At 41.0% G+C, this 22,200-nt stretch overlaps 2 protein-coding genes across 5 annotated transcripts in view; one reads left to right on the top strand and one right to left on the bottom strand.

Moving 5' to 3' along the window:
* Positions 1 to 251: 251 nt before the first annotated feature.
* LOC138912397 (uncharacterized) overlaps positions 252 to 22,200 on the bottom strand; it is a 68,690-nt gene continuing 46,741 nt past the window's right edge. Inside the window, exons 2-3 of one of the 4 annotated variants that reach the window (XM_070213175.1) lie at positions 1,177 to 1,464; positions 252 to 1,096 (exon numbers count right to left, since the gene is read on the bottom strand). In XM_070213175.1, the coding sequence (XP_070069276.1) occupies positions 402 to 1,052 (651 nt within the window). In that variant the 5' untranslated portion in view covers positions 1,053 to 1,096; positions 1,177 to 1,464 and the 3' untranslated portion in view covers positions 252 to 401. The remainder of the gene's footprint in view (positions 1,097 to 1,176; positions 1,465 to 22,200) is intronic. The other 3 variants (XM_070213174.1, XM_070213176.1, XM_070213177.1) reach the window with 3 other exon arrangements.
* On the top strand, positions 18,673 to 21,174 carry LOC138912121 (uncharacterized). Its single transcript, XM_070211978.1, has 3 exons — positions 18,673 to 19,458; positions 19,537 to 19,644; positions 20,023 to 21,174. The coding sequence occupies exons 1-3, from the start codon at positions 18,673 to 18,675 to the stop codon at positions 21,172 to 21,174; spliced, it is 2,046 nt and encodes a 681-aa protein (XP_070068079.1).

Below are 22,200 nucleotides of genomic sequence, written 5' to 3'. Positions count from 1 at the left end.
CAAAAAACGACATTTTGAAAAAGAGGTCTGTAAGTTGAGACACTTTTTAAAGTCAATAGTACTTGAATAGTCATAAATTAACAACTATTATTAATCTGTCTCCGTCAGGAAACAGCCACGAAAATGAGGGACACGGTGTGGATCTGTAGAGTATAAAATTTCAACTGCCTTCATTGGCTTTAATGAACTTCTCATATGCATGGAGCTTTGCCGAGCTCAGCGGCTGCATGTACAAATACAAGAAAGGAGAGCTTAACATAAATTCTGATCATAACATTATGTGTTTACATTCTTTTACTTCATTGCTTACAATTTTATTCATATCATGATTTAATCTAATGTTTATCTAATACCGCGAAATGACTTAACACCGCCCACATTGAACGTCTCCAGACTTCGAATCAGTTAATAGGGAGCGGAGCTAGTCGATGAATGGCTCGTTTGACATAATTGCTTTTCGTTTTGACCTCTGCCACTCGAACCTTTCCATCCGATCCTGGAAATACTTTAGTGACGACGCCTAGCATCCACGCTTGCGACGGAATGTTGTCCTCGTGAATTAATACGATGGTGCCTTCCACGAGGTTGTGCTGATCCTTGGTCCACTTCTGCTTCTGTTGAAGGCTGAGAAGGTACTCTCTCAACCAGCTGGTACAAAAGCGCTCCTTGATGGCGGACACGAGCCGCCATCTGCTCAAGTAAGAGAGTTTGTCGTCGTTGACGCGTTGCACGGACACGGGTGGCAGCGCACCTAGCGTTCGACCAGCTAGTATATTTGCTGGGGTTATGGCTTGAATGTCGTTCGGATTGGTGGTGACGGCTACTATTGGCCTGGTGTTCAGTATAGCTTCCACTTCCACGACGATTGTGTCGAGCTCGTCCTTGCTCAACAAAGCGCAGCCGATGGCCCGAATGAGAAGATGCTTGGCGACCTTCACTGCTGCTTCCCACAAGCCACCGAAGTGGTGGGCTCGAGGGGGAATGAAGACGAGCTCTGAAAGCCTTGACAAGATCTTGAAGTTCGCGAGCTGCTCCGACAAAATTCGTTGCATTGTCGCTGTATAGCCGAGCAACAGGCCCTCGTCGTCCTATGAATCTGGAGAGACACATAATGAAAGAGTTAGAAGTCAAATCTGTGAGAACGTCCAAGTGCACAGCCTTGGTGATAAAACACACAAAGACTGCAATATACATTTTCACAGGTGGCTTGCCGCGCAACTTTTGCGAAACCCTAATTGGACCACAGAAGAACACTGACTTCAAATGGAAATTGTCCGTTTAATCTATCAGCGGGTAGATTTCCCATGACTTGTGACAGTAATCGAGGTTTATATCTGAAGCTATGCGTACATTGCCTGACGATCGTGTTGCATAACTGACGTGCGTTGACGAGCCAGATTTGTTGCTGAAGTAAACCGACAAGTATGCGTGGGCCTGATTGATGGTTGGGCCTGTGAAGATGTTCTACGAATAGTTAAGCAAATTAACACGATTTTGGTAATAACAAGAAAGAAAGCTAGGTATAAAGAAAGAGGGTATTATAATTTCAGTCAGATGTTTGCAACGCAGTGAAGGAGACGTTAACGACCACATAAAGCAGGGGTGCTCAGTCCTATGGCACACGAGCACAATTGTTTTTGTAATATCACTAAACATACGGCAGTGCACTCGCAATGCTTGCCTATGCACACCCCGAGTCCTCTTTGTCGCTGTCCGAAATAAATAAGAGCGAGCCAAGCCAACAACAAATTCCATTGAACTTTTTTTTTCTCCTCAACTCACAATGCAAAGTGTTGTTGTCTTTTTCATGACTGTGTGTGACTGTGCATGCGTGTGTTTTTCTTTTAATGGTGTTTGTAACTGCACTGCTATAAGGCAGTTTTGAGCACCCTTGACATAAAGTATATATATTCTTGATCAGCACCAATAGCCAAGTCTATCTAGCCATGTCCGTCTGTCTGTCTGTCTGTCTGTCTGTCTGTCCGTCTGTCCGTTTCTATGCGAACTAGTCTCTCAGTTTTAAAGCTATCCAGTGTTGGGAAAGGTACTGTGTTTTTTTACCTAGGTAAGGTAAAAGGCATTGGGCAAAAATAAATACCTAGGTAAGGTAAAGGTACTTCAATTTCCCAGTACCTAGGTAAAGGTAAAAGGTAAATATATTGTTTTTTTATTTTTTATAATTTTTTTGTTTTATTCAATGTAATCATTTAAACTTAAAATAAGACTAGTTTTCCGTTTTTAGTCGTCTTTTCATTTCATTTAAATTTAAATGTTATAATTTTGTGTATATATTTTGAAAACACGCGGCATGAATAATTGTATGCACGTATCACTTCATTAATGTATTTATGAAACCCTCATGTACATATTTGGCGCGCAAAAATTCCGTATATAGAAACATTGACTATATATTGTGCATATGTTACGTACGTACGGCATTTTTGCGCGCCAAATAAACTTTGGTTTCATAAATAAATTGATGTAGTGATGGGAACATACATACGTGCACAAAACTATGTAAAATAAAACTGCGATTAGTTTTCATTCTCAAATATGTTCCGACTATTACAGTTTCGAAACGAAACAATGCAATGACGTGTAGATGTGGTGGATTTAGCTTATTTCAGTGTCGCATTCAGATTTGGCTATTTTAAATCAGAGCAATGTTTAATACCTATGTAAGTACCTTAATAATTCCAAAGGTATATAAAAATATGTAGCTAGGTAAGGTAAAAGGTACTCAATTATTTGTATACCTAGGTAAGGTAAAAGGTACCACTAAATTGTACCTAGGTACGTACCTAGGTAAAAGTATCTAGGTATGTCCCAACACTGAAGCTATCGCGATGAAACTTTCCCGAAAGTCTTCTTTCTATTGCAGGTAGTACATATGTCGGAGCGAGCCGGATCGGACCACTATATCTTAAGGCTCCCATAGGAATATTGTAATCGTATTTAGTCTATATGCTTGCACAGGTTCTGTTGGACTTTCTCTCCATACGATCATCTGGTATTGACGCTGACTCTCATCAATCTCGAATTGCCGGTACATTTTTGTTATGTCTGCAGATATTGCATATGCAAGAGAGAAGAAAGATGATTGAATTGTTGGCCCAACCATAAGCAAATCATTTAAAGATAGCTGGGTTGACGACTTACACGATGCGTCAAAAACAACGCGTAATTTCGTTGCCAAACTTTGCGGTCTCAGTACACACTGGTGCGGTATAAAATAGTGTGGTTCATTGGGAATACCACTGTCGGCTAGTGACATGTGCCCTAAGGCTAAATACTCCTTCATGAATGCAACGTACAAAGCTTGGACCTAAGGTTGTTTTTGAATCCTTCGCTCTAAAGAGAAGAATCTTCGTTTGGCAGTTTCGAAGGAATTGCCCAAGCTCGCAGGGCTCGATTTGAAGGGTAAAGAAACTCTTAGCCGACCCGAGGGTAATCTTGTAACGGTTTGATTGAATAATTTCTGGCAAAGCTGTTGTTCTGGGGTATATCGTTTTGTTGATGCGACATTAGGAATTTCCTCAAGCTCGCAGAACTTCTGCACACTGACATCGAGGGATTGCTCTTGGAGCGTGGTGACTTTTTGGTGACTAGTCAGGGATTTATATCGACCTGATACAACCCACCCAAACACAGTGTTCTGCAATGACAGCTTATCACTGGCTCCCTTTATGTGGCCTTCAGCTAGCAAGTCAAAGAATGCAAGATAAATCAAATAGCCTTGAAACACCTTCAAAAAATATTAGGCACTCATTATCATATGGGCACTTCCAAAAAAAAGTCCACCAAGCCAAAAACCTTGAAACTTGAATAAAACATATTTCCACATGATTTTGCCCCGATATTAGTTTCTAATTAGTTGGATACTGAGCTTAACTACAAATTTGGAGTATAGTTTGATTATTTTTATGACAAACCCCACCAATATACGCAAAAATCAGTTTTTGGCTATTTTTTTGTTATTTTTTGGACCTGTCTTCTGTTGTAAATTTATCCTATAGGAATGCTAATATGTGATTTTTCTGTACTGAATGCTTCATTCACATGCTAAACTATTAAGTTAAAAGCAAAACATCCAGCAATTGAGAGATAGAGCTAAAGAAATCCGCTTTACAAAACAGTCGGAAAAAATGTCCCGAGCGACATGTCCCGAGCGAATGTGGTTGAAACTGCATAAAAAAAAAACGGCAAAGAATTTTTGATTAAAACCAAAAGCATTTCACAGCGACATGTTTGAACAACATTCTAAAAAAAATCGCATTCAAATATTCCATCAGAATTTGCTAATTTCTGGTGTTGTATGAACTTCCCCGAAATCCACTTCTATTTTTGTCCCGAGCGAATACGGAAGTTTTTTACCGATATCTTAAAAACTAAAAGTGGTACAAAATTAAGATTTTTACCAAAAATAGAGCTTGGGAAGAGTGAAAAGAAAAGCCCACAATTAAAATTAAAATCCATTGTTTTACAATTTTTTTTCAACTTTAAAGGTGTGCAAATGTCCCGAGCGACATTTTGGAAGTGCCCATATACACGTTTTAACGCATGGAGAGCCTTTGTATAATTACTATCCGTTACCTGGAATGCCTTTACCAAGCAAATGATTGAATTTCTCTACGTTTGATAGTTGATCATCATCATGCACAAGAGTTTCGAACTGCCCAATAAAGTTTTTGCACTGAGTATAAACTCCACTAAATTTTGGCAGCTTCATTTGCGGTAGCTGTCTATGATGTCCACCAGTTGTATTTAGTGTGTTGTCTTTTAAATCTTGTGGTTGATGTGAGCTTCTAAGAGATTGAAGAAGAGCCCGAGTAGTAACACATAAATCTTCCAGCTCTTCACTGGATGCCAACTCCGGATTAATTTTGTCTAATGACCACTGTATATTAAATGCCCTTTCCACGTAAGCGTTAAGCACATCTAATCAGTGTTGGGAAAGGTACTGTGTTTTTTTACCTAGGTAAGGTAAAAGGTATTGGGCAAAAATAAATACCTAGGTAAGGTAAAGGTACTTCAATATCCCAGTACCTAGGTAAAGGTAAAAGATAAATATATTGTTTTTTTATTTTTTATAAAAGCTGAGCTCAAGGAACCGAAAAACGATTTTTAATTTTTCTTACAAAGTTCCATATTTGTCTTAGCTTTCTTAGCGTTCATGGCCTCGTAGTCCGTGTAACTGCTTGGATGAACCCTCTAAAGTTGTTGAGTTAAATCCAATTATTTATAAATATAAGCTTAAATAATTTTGTGTATATATTTTTAAAACACGCGGCATGAATAATTGCTCGATTTTCACCCAGTGATCTCTTTCTAGAAGAGGCTTTCTAGAACTTTCAATTCTGCCTAGCACATCTTCCGTCTCTCTCTAGCGCAGGTGAATGCACTTGTGAAAAACGTATACGAGCAAAAAGAGACAAAATGCGCGCCCCATTTCAAATAATTTAAAATTTGCATTAACATAACGTGAATTAGAGTGACCGCAGAAAAAAAGGCATATTTTTTCCAATGCCATATCCTAGATGGCGCTAGTGTATATTGTATTGCGCCATCTACCGCCAGATAGTGTTACTACTGGTCATGAAAGGCGGAAATGTAGACGCTGGCCAGGTTTAAGCGTTTATTGGGTTTGTGGGCGTTAGAGTGGGCGTGGCAATTTACTTGGCCAACCGATAGGTATTGACGAAGCGAATACATATCAGTTACTATTTTCATAATAGCTTCAAAACTGTGGGCGTTAAAGGGGGCTTGTGGGCGTTAGAGGGGGCGTGGCACCTTTTTGAAACAAACTTGCGTTGCGTAGGAGCTCCTAGAATATTCATGCAAAATGCCAATCTTCTAGCTTTTATAGTTTCCGAGATCTCAGCGTTCATACGGACAGACAGACAGACAGACAGACAGACAGACAGACAGACAGACAGACAGACAGACAGACAGACAGACAGACAGACAGACAGACAGACAGACAGACAGACAGACAGACAGACAGACAGACAGACAGACAGACAGACAGACAGACAGACAGACAGACAGACAGACAGACAGACAGACAGACAGACAGACAGACAGACAGACAGACAGACAGACAGACAGACAGACAGACAGACAGACAGACAGACAGACAGACAGACAGACAGACAGACAGACAGACAGACAGACAGACAGACAGACAGACAGACAGACAGACAGACAGACAGACAGACAGACAGACAGACAGACAGACAGACAGACAGACAGACAGACAGACAGACAGACAGACAGACAGACAGACAGACAGACAGACAGACAGACAGACAGACAGACAGACAGACAGACAGACAGACAGACAGACAGACAGACAGACAGACAGACAGACAGACAGACAGACAGACAGACAGACAGACAGACAGACAGACAGACAGACAGACAGACAGACAGACAGACAGACAGACAGACAGACAGACAGACAGACAGACAGACAGACAGACAGACAGACAGACAGACAGACAGACAGACAGACAGACAGACAGACAGACAGACAGACAGACAGACAGACAGACAGACAGACAGACAGACAGACAGACAGACAGACAGACAGACAGACAGACAGACAGACAGACAGACAGACAGACAGACAGACAGACAGACAGACAGACAGACAGACAGACAGACAGACAGACAGACAGACAGACAGACAGACAGACAGACAGACAGACAGACAGACAGACAGACAGACAGACAGACAGACAGACAGACAGACAGACAGACAGACAGACAGACAGACAGACAGACAGACAGACAGACAGACAGACAGACAGACAGACAGACAGACAGACAGACAGACAGACAGACAGACAGACAGACAGACAGACAGACAGACAGACAGACAGACAGACAGACAGACAGACAGACAGACAGACAGACAGACAGACAGACAGACAGACAGACAGACAGACAGACAGACAGACAGACAGACAGACAGACAGACAGACAGACAGACAGACAGACAGACAGACAGACAGACAGACAGACAGACAGACAGACAGACAGACAGACAGACAGACAGACAGACAGACAGACAGACAGACAGACAGACAGACAGACAGACAGACAGACAGACAGACAGACAGACAGACAGACAGACAGACAGACAGACAGACAGACAGACAGACAGACAGACAGACAGACAGACAGACAGACAGACAGACAGACAGACAGACAGACAGACAGACAGACAGACAGACAGACAGACAGACAGACAGACAGACAGACAGACAGACAGACAGACAGACAGACAGACAGACAGACAGACAGACAGACAGACAGACAGACAGACAGACAGACAGACAGACAGACAGACAGACAGACAGACAGACAGACAGACAGACAGACAGACAGACAGACAGACAGACAGACAGACAGACAGACAGACAGACAGACAGACAGACAGACAGACAGACAGACAGACAGACAGACAGACAGACAGACAGACAGACAGACAGACAGACAGACAGACAGACAGACAGACAGACAGACAGACAGACAGACAGACAGACAGACAGACAGACAGACAGACAGACAGACAGACAGACAGACAGACAGACAGACAGACAGACAGACAGACAGACAGACAGACAGACAGACAGACAGACAGACAGACAGACAGACAGACAGACAGACAGACAGACAGACAGACAGGAATATTGTAATCGTATTTAGTCTATATGCTTGCACAGGTTCTGTTGGACTTTCTCTCCATACGATCATCTGGTATTGACGCTGACTCTCATCAATCTCGAATTGCCGGTACATTTTTGTTATGTCTGCAGATATTGCATATGCAAGAGAGAAGAAAGATGATTGAATTGTTGGCCCAGCCATAAGCAAATCATTTAAAGATAGCTGGGTTGACGACTTACACGATGCGTCAAAAACAACGCGTAATTTCGTTGCCAAACTTTGCGGTCTCAGTACACACTGGTGCGGTATAAAATAGTGTGGTTCATTGGGAATACCACTGTCGGCTAGTGAGAAGAATCTAAAGAGAAGAATCTTCGTTTGGCAGTTTCGAAGGAATTGCCAAGCTTTGAAGGGTAAAGAAACTCTTAGCCGACCCGAGGGTAATCTTGTAACGGACAGACAGACAGGAATATTGTAATCGTATTTAGTCTATATGCTTGCACAGGTTCTGTTGGACTTTCTCTCCATACGATCATCTGGTATTGACGCTGACTCTCATCAATCTCGAATTGCCGGTACATTTTTGTTATGTCTGCAGATATTGCATATGCAAGAGAGAAGAAAGATGATTGAATTGTTGGCCCAGCCATAAGCAAATCATTTAAAGATAGCTGGGTTGACGACTTACACGATGCGTCAAAAACAACGCGTAATTTCGTTGCCAAACTTTGCGGTCTCAGTACACACTGGTGCGGTATAAAATAGTGTGGTTCATTGGGAATACCACTGTCGGCTAGTGAGAAGAATCTAAAGAGAAGAATCTTCGTTTGGCAGTTTCGAAGGAATTGCCAAGCTTTGAAGGGTAAAGAAACTCTTAGCCGACCCGAGGGTAATCTTGTAACGGTTTGATTGAATAATTTCTCGCATAGCTGTTGTTCTGGGGTATATCGTTTTGTTGATGCGACATTAGGAATTTCCTCAAGCTCGCAGAACTTCTGCACACTGACATCGAGGGATTGCTCTTGGAGCGTGGTGACTTTTTGGTGACTAGTCAGGGATTTATATCGACCTGATACAACCCACCCAAACACAGTGTTCTGCAATGACAGCTTATCACTGGCTCCCTTTATGTGGCCTTCAGCTAGCAAGTCAAAGAATGCAAGATAAATCAAATAGCCTTGAAACACCTTCAAAAAATATTAGGCACTCATTATCATATGGGCACTTCCAAAAAAAAGTCCACCAAGCCAAAAACCTTGAAACTTGAATAAAACATATTTCCACATGATTTTGCCCCGATATTAGTTTCTAATTAGTTGGATACTGAGCTTAACTACAAATTTGGAGTATAGTTTGATTATTTTTATGACAAACCCCACCAATATACGCAAAAATCAGTTTTTGGCTATTTTTTTGTTATTTTTTGGACCTGTCTTCTGTTGTAAATTTATCCTATAGGAATGCTAATATGTGATTTTTCTGTACTGAATGCTTCATTCACATGCTAAACTATTAAGTTAAAAGCAAAACATCCAGCAATTGAGAGATAGAGCTAAAGAAATCCGCTTTACAAAACAGTCGGAAAAAATGTCCCGAGCGACATGTCCCGAGCGAATGTGGTTGAAACTGCATAAAAAAAAAACGGCAAAGAATTTTTGATTAAAACCAAAAGCATTTCACAGCGACATGTTTGAACAACATTCTAAAAAAAATCGCATTCAAATATTCCATCAGAATTTGCTAATTTCTGGTGTTGTATGAACTTCCCCGAAATCCACTTCTATTTTTGTCCCGAGCGAATACGGAAGTTTTTTACCGATATCTTAAAAACTAAAAGTGGTACAAAATTAAGATTTTTACCAAAAATAGAGCTTGGGAAGAGTGAAAAGAAAAGCCCACAATTAAAATTAAAATCCATTGTTTTACAATTTTTTTTCAACTTTAAAGGTGTGCAAATGTCCCGAGCGACATTTTGGAAGTGCCCATATACACGTTTTAACGCATGGAGAGCCTTTGTATAATTACTATCCGTTACCTGGAATGCCTTTACCAAGCAAATGATTGAATTTCTCTACGTTTGATAGTTGATATATTTTTAAAACACGCGGCATGAATAATTGCTCGATTTTCACCCAGTGATCTCTTTCTAGAAGAGGCTTTCTAGAACTTTCAATTCTGCCTAGCACATCTTCCGTCTCTCTCTAGCGCAGGTGAATGCACTTGTGAAAAACGTATACGAGCAAAAAGAGACAAAATGCGCGCCCCATTTCAAATAATTTAAAATTTGCATTAACATAACGTGAATTAGAGTGACCGCAGAAAAAAAGGCATATTTTTCCAATGCCATATCCTAGATGGCGCTAGTGTATATTGTATTGCGCCATCTACCGCCAGATAGTGTTACTACTGGTCATGAAAGGCGGAAATGTAGACGCTGGCCAGGTTTAAGCGTTTATTGGGTTTGTGGGCGTTAGAGTGGGCGTGGCAATTTACTTGGCCAACCGATAGGTATTGACGAAGCGAATACATATCAGTTACTATTTTCATAATAGCTTCAAAACTGTGGGCGTTAAAGGGGGCTTGTGGGCGTTAGAGGGGGCGTGGCACCTTTTTGAAACAAACTTGCGTTGCGTAGGAGCTCCTAGAATATTCATGCAAAATGCCAATCTTCTAGCTTTTATAGTTTCCGAGATCTCAGCGTTCATACGGACAGACAGACAGACAGACAGACAGACAGACAGACAGACAGACAGACAGACAGACAGACAGACAGACAGACAGACAGACAGACAGACAGCCAGACAGACAGCCAGCGAGACAGACAGAGAGAAAGACAGAGAGACAGACAGACAGACAGACAGACAGACAGACAGACAGACAGACAGACAGGCAGTCAGGCAGACAGACAGACAGACAGACAGACAGACAGACAGACAGACAGACAGACAGACAGACAGACAGACAGACAGACAGACAGACAGACAGACAGACAGACAGACAGACAGACAGACAGACAGACAGACAGACAGACAGACAGACAGACAGACAGACAGACAGACAGACAGACAGACAGACAGACAGACAGACAGACAGACAGACAGACAGACAGACAGACAGACAGACAGACAGACAGACAGACAGACAGACAGACAGACAGACAGACAGACAGACAGACAGACAGACAGACAGACAGACAGACAGACAGACAGACAGACAGACAGACAGACAGACAGACAGACAGACAGACAGACAGACAGACAGACAGACAGACAGACAGACAGACAGACAGACAGACAGACAGACAGACAGACAGACAGACAGACAGACAGACAGACAGACAGACAGACAGACAGACAGACAGACAGACAGACAGACAGACAGACAGACAGACAGACAGACAGACAGACAGACAGACAGACAGACAGACAGACAGACAGACAGACAGACAGACAGACAGACAGACAGACAGACAGACAGACAGACAGACAGACAGACAGACAGACAGACAGACAGACAGACAGACAGACAGACAGACAGACAGACAGACAGACAGACAGACAGACAGACAGACAGACAGACAGACAGACAGACAGACAGACAGACAGACAGACAGACAGACAGACAGACAGACAGACAGACAGACAGACAGACAGACAGACAGACAGACAGACAGACAGACAGACAGACAGACAGACAGACAGACAGACAGACAGACAGACAGACAGACAGACAGACAGACAGACAGACAGACAGACAGACAGACAGACAGACAGACAGACAGACAGACAGACAGACAGACAGACAGACAGACAGACAGACAGACAGACAGACAGACAGACAGACAGACAGACAGACAGACAGACAGACAGACAGACAGACAGACAGACAGACAGACAGACAGACAGACAGACAGACAGACAGACAGACAGACAGACAGACAGACAGACAGACAGACAGACAGACAGACAGACAGACAGACAGACAGACAGACAGACAGACAGACAGACAGACAGACAGACAGCCAGACAGACAGACAGACAGACAGACAGACAGACAGACAGACAGACAGACAGACAGACAGACAGACAGACAGACAGACAGACAGACAATCCTGACAAGACCTGATCAAGAATATATATACTTTATGGGGTCGGAAACGCTACATAACATACTTTTGCACGAATACAATATACCCTTTTACTCTACGAGTAACGGGTAACCGCGATTAGTTTTCATTCTCAAATATGTACATATGTAAGTAATGTGTATATGTACATATCTCACACATAAAAAAAAGGCATAGGCTGTGTGTGCAGATTTCCTGTCGATTTATCATCGAATTGTTGGCAACACTTTCTCGTTTAAAGTTTTTTTTCCGCCATGTCTGTCGCGCAAAGTCAAATTGTTTTGTGCATTTCAGAAAATTGCAATGCAAAGGTAACTTTACAAAACAAACATGAGAACGGCTAATTTCCAATGACTTTTAATGCTCCGTTCCGCCTATTACAATTTCGAAACGAAACGATACAATGACGTGTAGATGTGGTGGATTTAGCTTATTTCAGTGTAGCAGTCAGATGTGGCTAGTTTATCAGAGCAATGTTTAATACCTATATAAGTACCTTAATAATTCCAAAGGTATATAAAAACTTGTACCTAGGTAAGGTAAAAGGTACTCAATTATTTTTATACTTAGGTAAGGTAAAAGGTACCAATAAATTGTACCTAGGTACGTACCTAGGTAAAAGTATCTAGGTATGTCCCAACACTGCATCTAATCGACACTCTATCTGTAGTGGGTCTCTTACTAGAGTTCCTTCAGTGATTGATACTTTAATTCGCGTTATATTGGTGACAAGAATGTCTCGCTGCTGAAGAAGTTCCAATTCATCGTCATCTTGTACAAAGGAAGATTTATTACCACTTCGTTTTTTAGGAGGCATGGTAAATGTGAAAACGACAAACTTATTGAACTACTCTCGTAATGCTCAATACATATGAGCCGAGTAGTATATATATGGGGGTTCTGAATCGTATGGCTGGATACAAAAGTGGAGGGGGAGGTAATTAATTATGCTAATTAGGGTAATAAATCAGGACAATGTGACAGGTGTGGGGGGTAATTAAAGTTAATGGGTGCGTGACGAGTGATCGTTAATTAGGGTCCACAATAGTTATATCCAGCTTTTGTATCTAGGATTTGTATTCAGGAATCAGGAATCCTGAAATTCGGTCCAGAAATCGGGACTCTAATTAATCGGGGGAGATATTTCTGGGGTGTGACGGGTGATCGTTAATTAGGATAATAAGTTGCTTATATCTAGGAATTGTATTCAGGAATTCGCACCCCCCTGGGTTATCCTAGTTAATCGGGGAGAAATTACTGAAGTGTGACGGGTGTCCTTTGCTTAGATTCAGAAAATACGAGGGAAATAAATTTAGTGGTGGACAAAAAATTGTTCACGGGCCAAATATGTGTAATCAGAGTGGCAACAGGTTGTTGATAGCAAGCGACCCTTTTAGTTGCTCAGTGGCCGTTTCAAACGTGCACGGGGTCACTTAATTATCATACTGGATAACATCACGGGATGGTGGGATCAGACAGAAAATCAAGTTGTTGAGAGCAAGCGACACAAACACCCTTGAAAAGGGGATCCCTTTGCTTGCCACTGAGAAAAAATCACCCATCCCCCAAACAAAAGAATATGTTAATTTAAATTTAGGTCATGAATTTAGCTCATGTTTATTTGGAAATTTGTAACAGGCTTTTCTTATACACTAAATATGTTGACATTAGTTTTAAGGCTCCGTCTCGATGATTTTTATAGAAAAAGCAGGCACACGCATCTTCGCCGAATCCATTATTACAAAACGTAAAATGATTACCATGTACCGTTTTGTTAAGATCGTCTTCTCCTTTATCCATGAACATATTCCTCGTATCAATGAGATATTTTAAATCTTCTTTAAAAATTTCCTCACCAAATTGGGATGTGAAATTATTAATTCGGTTTATTAATCCACTTTGTCTGTTATCCATTGTATATGTATAAGTGTTAGACCATAGTTCCATTGCAAAAATTTAAAATATTGTGCGCATTATTCAGAGCACAAATACCGCTTTTAATATGTATTGAGCAAAATAGGAATTGGTTTATGTTTACGGTGTTTAATGGTGGGCAACCCAATTCCTCAACATCTCTTATGTGCGGTGATCTGAGAAAGATTTCTAGAAAACGTTTCTTTTCAATTCCCTTGCATAAAACCACCTTTCCCGAAGTGATTTGTTTAATGTATTTTCTTGTTTGCTTGAAGTTGTTTATTCCATCGTTCCAAAAAATTGTATGATGGTTTTTGGTGAGCCAGAGAGCAGTTTTTCGTGAGGGGCTGTTCATATATTACGTAATCATCTAGGGGGGGGGGTCCACCAAATGATTACTCTAGTGCAATTTTTTTTTTTTTTATGATGAATTGATTACATGGGGGGGGGGGTTTCAAAAATCGCCGAAATTGTGATTACGTAATATATGGACTGCCCCTGACTTGTTATTAAGACGAGTGAAATCAAATGGAGGTTGTATAACGAAATTATTGTTAAACTTATTTTCATTCCTAAATACAACTCCAATTTCCTTTAGAATGAACTTGTCGTTGTTATCAAAAAATCCTTGTACATCAATTGCAACTAGATCTTTCTTCATTTTATGTGGTTGATATATTGTTAGACAATTCTTTGAACTAACCCACTTAAAGGACTATACTCAACTAAACGATCGTGAATAAGGAGAAAATATGCTTGAGTGTTTTCATTGTTTGCCTTTTTCAAATCGATTGAAATTCTCACGTCGATAGGTCCCGATTTAACTGTTTCATTTTGATATGAAAGGTCAACTACAATAATAGGTTTACTTTTAAATTCTGCCGGTGATAAAAATGGTTCTGCTGGGCGGTTGTAATAACTCTTATAATAATAATAACTCATAAAGGTGAGCATATTTGTCATTTTCAAAGTTTACATTTAAGTCATTATATGGATACGTTTCTGAATTCAAGTGGACTTTCAGGTTGGATAAATTACACAGGTCGACAAAATCAATACTTTTTCTTGGCCCAAGAATAAACGCTACAAAACCTGAAAGGATTTTAGCTGTAGAAAACTACCTCATACTTGGAAACTTTCCATCACGTCGAAGTTTTTAGAAATCCGTGGTCAAAGTTCCAAATTTTCGATTTTTAGTCACTTTTTGCGGCTTAATAGTAAGAAAACCTTTCGTAGCCCAGAGCCACAATTTAGCGGAAGTGGTACCTTGAACCTTTATCTTCAAGAGTGTCCAATCACAAAGCTGGGCGACCTCTATTTTTTTAGCTGCAATGGATTTTACAGAAGTACTTTTTGTCACTTTTTTTCATCTATAGTAGCCTGATATTTTCTTTGTTGAACTGAGACACGTACACATACAACACATTAAAAATATCAGGCTACTATAGATGAAAAAAAGTGACAAAAAGTACTTCAGTAAAATCCATTGTAGCTAAAGAAGTAGAGGTCGCCCATTTTTGTGATTGGACAATCTTGAAGTTAAAGGTTCAAAGTACCTTTTTCGCTAAATTGTGGCTCTGGGCTACGAAGGGTTTTCTTACTATTAAGTCGCAAAAAGTGCCAAAAAATCGAAAATTTGGAACTTTGACCACGGATTTCTCAAAACTTTGACGTGATGGAAAGTTTCCAAGTATGAGGTAGTTATCTACAGCTAAAATCCTTTCAGGTTTGGTGGCTTTTATTCTTGGGCTTTTTTTTGTCGACCAGTGTTATTTGTAATTAGTTCTCCATACAACATGAAGGCTATAATGGCAAATCTCGGTCGTTCTCTATTACTTCCTATTTTTAAATTCCAGACGTGTTGATTGCCCTGTATCAGTTTTGGGTTAATGTATGTATCCCAACTACGGAAAGCTATCGGTAAATTTACGCCACTCTTTATTATATCGTACATTTTAATTTTTGCAGCATCACTGGGTGTTACATGAGGGATTTTCCAGCTAATATTAGTCATTTCCAAAACATATGTATGGTTTGCTTTGTTTTTAACATATACATCGTCCAGATTTTTTGTCAGCAAAAGTATAAGTTCATGCTTACAATTCAGTAAAACTTTTCTATAATCCTCAGCAAACCCCATTACATTTTTTAAGGGTAGCGAGAAATTAAAATTACCTTTTGTAATAATATCATTTCTACCACTCCATCCAGCATTTAAAAGTTTGCGACTATCCTGACGACTTTCCGATAGATAATTTTTAAGTGCTGCTCATGCAAACAAACCATGTTCTATCAATTTCGTATCCATTTATTTCATATCTAATTTCATCATTATTGCGAAACGTAACATCGATATTATCAGTGGTGCTTGTACCATCGACTGCTCCTCTCTTAACAACTCCTTAAAAATTAAGATAGCTTTCGTGGGGGAGTACATACAAGTCCTGATTTTGAATACAAATACGTATTTCATCATTTGCTTTAAATGATTGATGATATGAGGAATATGTATGATATTCCTTTTTCGAAATACTTTCATCTGAAAACGGTCTCTCACGAACATTTAAAATTAGATTCATTTTAAACCCTTTTATATTATTATTATTATCAGATTTGAATTTTGAAGCCCAGTGATTTTAAAAACAATTTGTTTTTTAATGTAAGACCCTTTCGATTTAATCCTGTTCCTTTAGCTTTACAACTGCTGGTGCGCGGTTGATGAAGTATACCGATGCTTTTATTGTAAATTATCATTCTATTGCACGAATGTGTACGCGAATTGATACGTTTTCACCACGCAAGTTCAATAAATCTCCGTTCTGATCAACGATATGTATTGAGAGAGTACTTATTTCTCTGCAGTTAATAGGTAAATAGATGAGATTGTGTGGTGTCACAGTCATTTTATAGCCCGGTGGAACCGAAATTGCAAAGTCATGTAATACGTGATTTGGTATATTATCAACGTAAGAGCCACTCACAATATTACATTCCAAACGAATGGAATTAATTTTTAAAATGTTGACAGCATTATCGGACAAGTGATTTTGGTTTGCCCTTAACACTCTTTGCTTAAAACCAAACAAATGACCTATTGCCCTCTCCTTATTAAAGTATATATCTTCTTTACTGCTAATTATTTCCACTTGAAGTGTATTATTATTGCTTACAATTTTCACTGTATTTTCCAGATTATAATCCTTTAACTTGTTGTAAATAAATTGAGAAATATCATTGAGTTCATAGGAGCCGGTGGGAATAATAAAACCTTTATCACCAATATGAAAGAGGTTGTTATTTACATCCACGTTGGGAATTGAGTTGTACATGTTAAACTCAACTAGCGCACACTCATATTCCCCGATTAATTCAATTGGTGGAAAATAAACTGTGTTTATAACGGAACTATTTCCATTCACTGATAGAGTCAATGATCTAACCATTTTGAAATCTGTTGTTCAACTGGGTGTCATACAACCCCGCCCCAAACTTTTATTAAAATTAAAGAAGAATAAATTGATCAAATCCTTTTCTATATCGTCCCTTATGAATATTGTCATCCTTACTTATAAATAAAAATCCTTATTTATCCTCCCAACATTTTTGACAAATTTTCGTAAATGTCTCATAATTCATGTCAGGGATGATATGATCCCGAAATATGTGTCGCATATTTAAATCATCCTTCTTAAAAACATTGTATAGTCATTTCATATGCTTATCGTATTTTTTATAGTATTCTGAATTTTGTACAGCTGATACATGTTGCGCCACAGATAGCTGTGAGGCGGAGCACAGCCTGCTGAAATCGCTAATTAAAACACCCCCAACGGCTCGACATGTAACGGTTTTCTTTTGAATTTATTACCATGTTAACCAACCCTGAAAACCTACTATGTTAAGTTGCACTCGAAGCAACCCTGATCGCTGTTAGCTTTTTCGCCCCACGGCGAATTGGCTCATACGGCACTTGGAATAAAACTGCGCAAAGGAGAACATCGTGTGTCTAATTATTTAAAACGTTAAGTTCTGTCGGTGTCTACAAGTTGCTTTAAATACTCATTTGCTTTAGGCAAACATTATGGCGCCCCCGGGTGGACATTGGCAAGAATTTAAGCGTTTTTTGTAGACAATTGTTCGATCGCCGCAGCCCGCAAAGATCTGCGTGGACTGCGCACTCTCACTCAACTCGTCAACTCTTCAAGTGCCACCGCGTGTGTGTGTTGGAATCATCGCTCCTGCCGACTCCAAGTCATCGTTGGATCTCAGCCGGCTGTAAAGCCGCAACTTTACTTAAGTGGAAGCCGCATTATACATTGCTGCCGTTTGGGCACAAACTCACGTTGGATTCGCCGGCTCCACTCACACACACACACACACGTAAGCGCACGTTGGAAGTCATCGTTTCGCCGTTGGAATTGCTTAAGTATCACCAAATAAAGTATGTAACCATCTGCTAATAAGCAGCATTTTCGCAAAGAAATATTTCTATTCGTGGACATAAGGCATCTGTAGCACGTGGTCGCTACACCAATACATAAAAGCAAATTTCGCCGTTTTACATTCGTTGCTTTGTCGCGATATTCGCCGGCAAAGGTTAGCTGCGCTGCAAGCGCACACAGACACCTACATACGTGAAGCCACACTAATACAACGACACCAGCTACATCTTCGCAGATAAGTTGTACTACAATTTGCATTCCTTGGCTTTCTCATGTTCGTGGGGAACCGTGTGTTCTTATTGATATCTTTTGGGCCGAAATTTCATCGCTGCTCTTTACTTCCATTGCTGAGTGCATCAAGCTCAATTGATTTCGTTTTTATTTGGGTCTATATACATACATACGTATACATACGTCGGAAGTAGCAGTGCATTAGCGTAAATAAAATTACCATTCATTCTCTCATCCCTTCGCAGTGCTTGTACGTACAACTGCCAACATCTTTCTTTTTTAAATATGGGCAAAAAGCGTATAGGCAAAACTTCTTCCGTCGAAGAAGATCATTCCGATACAAATGATCTGCTTGAGCAGCTGGACCGCGTTAGGCGTAATATTGAACGGATCAACAAGGCAGCTCGCACGCAGACGCGTCCCTTCGAGCCGTGCGAGATGGAATGTCGATTAGACATTCTCAATGACTACATTAAAACGGCATTCACCCTTCAGCAGGAAATCGAAAAAATCAGCTTGGACATAGCAAGTCGTGCGGACCTGGAAGAATTATGCATTTCAGCGAGGTCGTTTCTTAAGTTACTTTGCAGTAGGTCAGATGCAGATAGGGCACACGAGAGATCGTCTTACAACTTGGGACTAAATACGTCCATGTCGCACAGTCGGTATCTCCCGCACATGAAGTTGCCGAAGTTCGATGGTAATTATGCGGATTTCAAAAACTTTATAGGACTCTTTACAAGCTTAGTTGATGCAGATCCCCAATTAACAAACGTAGAAAAGTTCAATCACCTGCTGTCGTGCTTAGAAAAGGAAGCTCTAGGTACTGTCAAGGCATATCAAATAACGGACGATAATTACCCAAAGGCACTAGAGAGTCTAAGTCGAGTCTATGACAATCCTTGCTTAATCTTCTTCGATAGCGTAGCGCGGCTGTTCAGTATTCCCACAATTTCTCCGCCGTCTGCCACCTCGTTAAGATCGCTCATCGACACGGTCACGGCCATCTATAAGTCTCTACTATCTCTTGGTGACGACAAAACTCTAGCAAACGCTATGATTATCCACATAGTAATGACCAAAGTAGACCCAAAAACGCGTTCTAGGTGGGAAGAACAAATAGACTATCAATCTATTCCCTTGTGGCAGGAATGCGCTGACGCACTTAACAAGCGGTATCAGCATCTTGCAGCTGATGAATCGACCTCCGGGAGGGTAAAGCAAACTAAGCCCAATCGCGACGGCATCAGCCGAAAGGTTAGTAAAACTTCCCTAACTGTTTCACTGTATACCGAAGCTGCGAACACAAAATGCTACTTCTGTAAAGCAAAGGAACATTACATTCAATCTTGTCCGTCCTTCGCAAACGCATCAGTGGAATCGCGTTTTAAATTTGCCAAAAGTTGTCCGCTTTGCATAAATTGTTTACGTAAAGGACATGGCGTCCCTCAATGCAAATCCTCATTTTGCCGAGTCTGCTCAAAGCCTCACCACACACTGCTACACAGGAACAATGTGGTGCCGCCAAGTCAAACTGGCAATGTGGAAGCAACTGCACAGATCATCGATACTCAACTAACTCAGCAATCACTTAACGCATCATTGAGCCATAGTCATCAAAATGGTGTCAATTAGGTTTTGTTAGCCACAGCTCTGGTTGACGTAAAGAGTCAATCAGGTCAAAAACAGACGGCGAGGGTTCTCTTAGATTCGGGCTCACAGGTTAATTTCATAACCGAAGAACTGGCAAAGGGTCTTCAATTGAAGAGGTATCAACACAACACGACATTATCAGGCATCGGCAATTCCTTTGAGGTCGTGGTTGAATTTATTGTGTTAAAAGCCATTTCATCGTATCATCCTGTGCATTCCACAGCACCCACTGATTGGATTGCCGAAGACATTCGCCTTGCTGATCCCATTTTTAACACCCCGAAGCGCATCGACCTTCTCATAGGGGCAGACATGTTTTTTGATTTGCTGACAACAGGAAAGATTCGACAAAGAGACTCCGGTCCCACTCTTCAGAACACAGTATTCGGTTGGGTAGCTTCTGGAAGTTGGACGGTTCCGCGACCCTTAGCATCATCAGCGTGCTGCATGTTAGGGACGGTTGACGAGACTCCGGCAGTTGACTCCCTTCTAAAGAAATTTTGGGAAATCGAGCTAGTACCAGAACTTACAAAATCCCAGTTGTACACACCCGAGCAGGCGGCGTACGAAAAAGCGTTCGCAGATACAATACGTCAACATTCTTCTGGCCGATTCATAGTAAGCCTTCCCTTCAAATCGAGCCCCAATAGCTTAGGGCACTCGTACGAAACAGCCCGCAGACGATTCTTAGCGCTCGAGCGACGCATGTATGCCAACCCTACAATGCTTGAGATGTATACAGATTTCATGCAAGAGTATTTGTCATTAGGACATATGTCAGCAACAGACAATGTCATTCCCAGCAAACCTTATTATTTCATCCCCTACCAGTGCATACTCAGACCTCAAAGCTCGTCTACAAAGCTTAGGGTGGTGTTCGATGCTTCTTTAAAAACAACCTCACAACTATCACTAAACGACCTCCTTATGGTGGGTCCAACAATCCAGCCTTGCGTGTATGCAACCTTGCTGAGATTTCGCTTACGGCCATTTGCCATGACCGCCGACATCACCAAGATGTACCGACAAGTGTTAGTAGAGGAGAATCATCGAGATTTTCAAATGATTGTCTGGCGGCGCATCCGAGAAGAGCCATTACAACTGTATCGACACAGTTACATATGGCACCGCTAACGCTCCGTTTCTCGCCATACGTTGCTTAAACCAGTTAAGCAAAATATTTGCCAAATCGCATCCGAAAGGATCGCAGGCAATAGTCGACGACTTTTATGTCGACGATCTCCTATCAGGAGCAGATTCCCTGGACGATCTTAAATCACTCAAACAGGAAATTTCACAGATCCTCGAATCTGCTGGCTTTGTGCTGGCCAAATGGGCAGCGAACTGCGACCTTAGCGAAAGTCCGTTGCAAGAAGCAAAAATTCCTCTTGGCGACACTGGAGACACTAAGACTTTAGGGCTTACTTGGAGTCCAACGCAGGATGTGTTTAAATTTAACACTCTCGAACTGGATGGAAACGCCCCACCAACAAAACGTTTGATCCTTTCATTCGCATCTCGCCTGTTCGATCCATTAGGTTTGATTTGTCCTCTCGTTGAAGATAGATTGGGATGAAGAAATTCCGCCAGAGATGTATAAGCGTTGGAATGCAGTCGCTTCCTCCTTTCAAGAGATAGGGTCCATTCAGATTCCCAGATACGTCGGCACAAGTCAAACAGGCAGCTATATATAGCATATGGTTGCTGTATCTACGTCCGTGCTGTGACTACAGAGGGCATCAAAACCACTTTATTGACAGCAAAGTCGAAAGTCTCGCCAATGAATCGCCTATGCATACCGAGGTTAGAACTTTGCGCAGCCCATCTACTTGCTAAACTTTGGAGTGAAGTCCAGAAATTGATCAATTTTAGTGTAGACAAAGTTGTAATGTGGTCAGATTCCGAAGATTCGCCGGCTCCACTCACACACACACACACACACGTAAGCGCACGTTGGAAGTCATCGTTTCGCCGTTGGAATTGCTTAAGTATCACCAAATAAAGTATGTAACCATCTGCTAATAAGCAGCATTTTCGCAAAGAAATATTTCTATTCGTGGACATAAGGCATCTGTAGCACGTGGTCGCTACACCAATACATAAAAGCAAATTTCGCCGTTTTACATTCGTTGCTTTGTCGCGATATTCGCCGGCAAAGGT

Source organism: Drosophila takahashii, chromosome 2R (assembly GCF_030179915.1).
Source record: "Drosophila takahashii strain IR98-3 E-12201 chromosome 2R, DtakHiC1v2, whole genome shotgun sequence".
Taxonomy (NCBI): domain Eukaryota; kingdom Metazoa; phylum Arthropoda; class Insecta; order Diptera; family Drosophilidae; genus Drosophila; species Drosophila takahashii.
This window is presented reverse-complemented; position numbering and strand designations above follow the sequence as displayed.

Bases quoted from the DNA above. Each gene is read 5' to 3' on its own strand.
- LOC138912121 (XM_070211978.1), top strand. From the start codon at position 18,673: ATGGGCAAAAAGCGTATAGGCAAAACTTCTTCCGTCGAAGAAGATCAT. The intron at 19,459-19,536 runs GTAATGACCAAA...CCCTTGTGGCAG, and splicing joins ACGCTATGATTATCCACATA to GAATGCGCTGACGCACTTAA. The intron at 19,645-20,022 runs GTTAGTAAAACT...GGTGTCAATTAG, and splicing joins GCGACGGCATCAGCCGAAAG to GTTTTGTTAGCCACAGCTCT.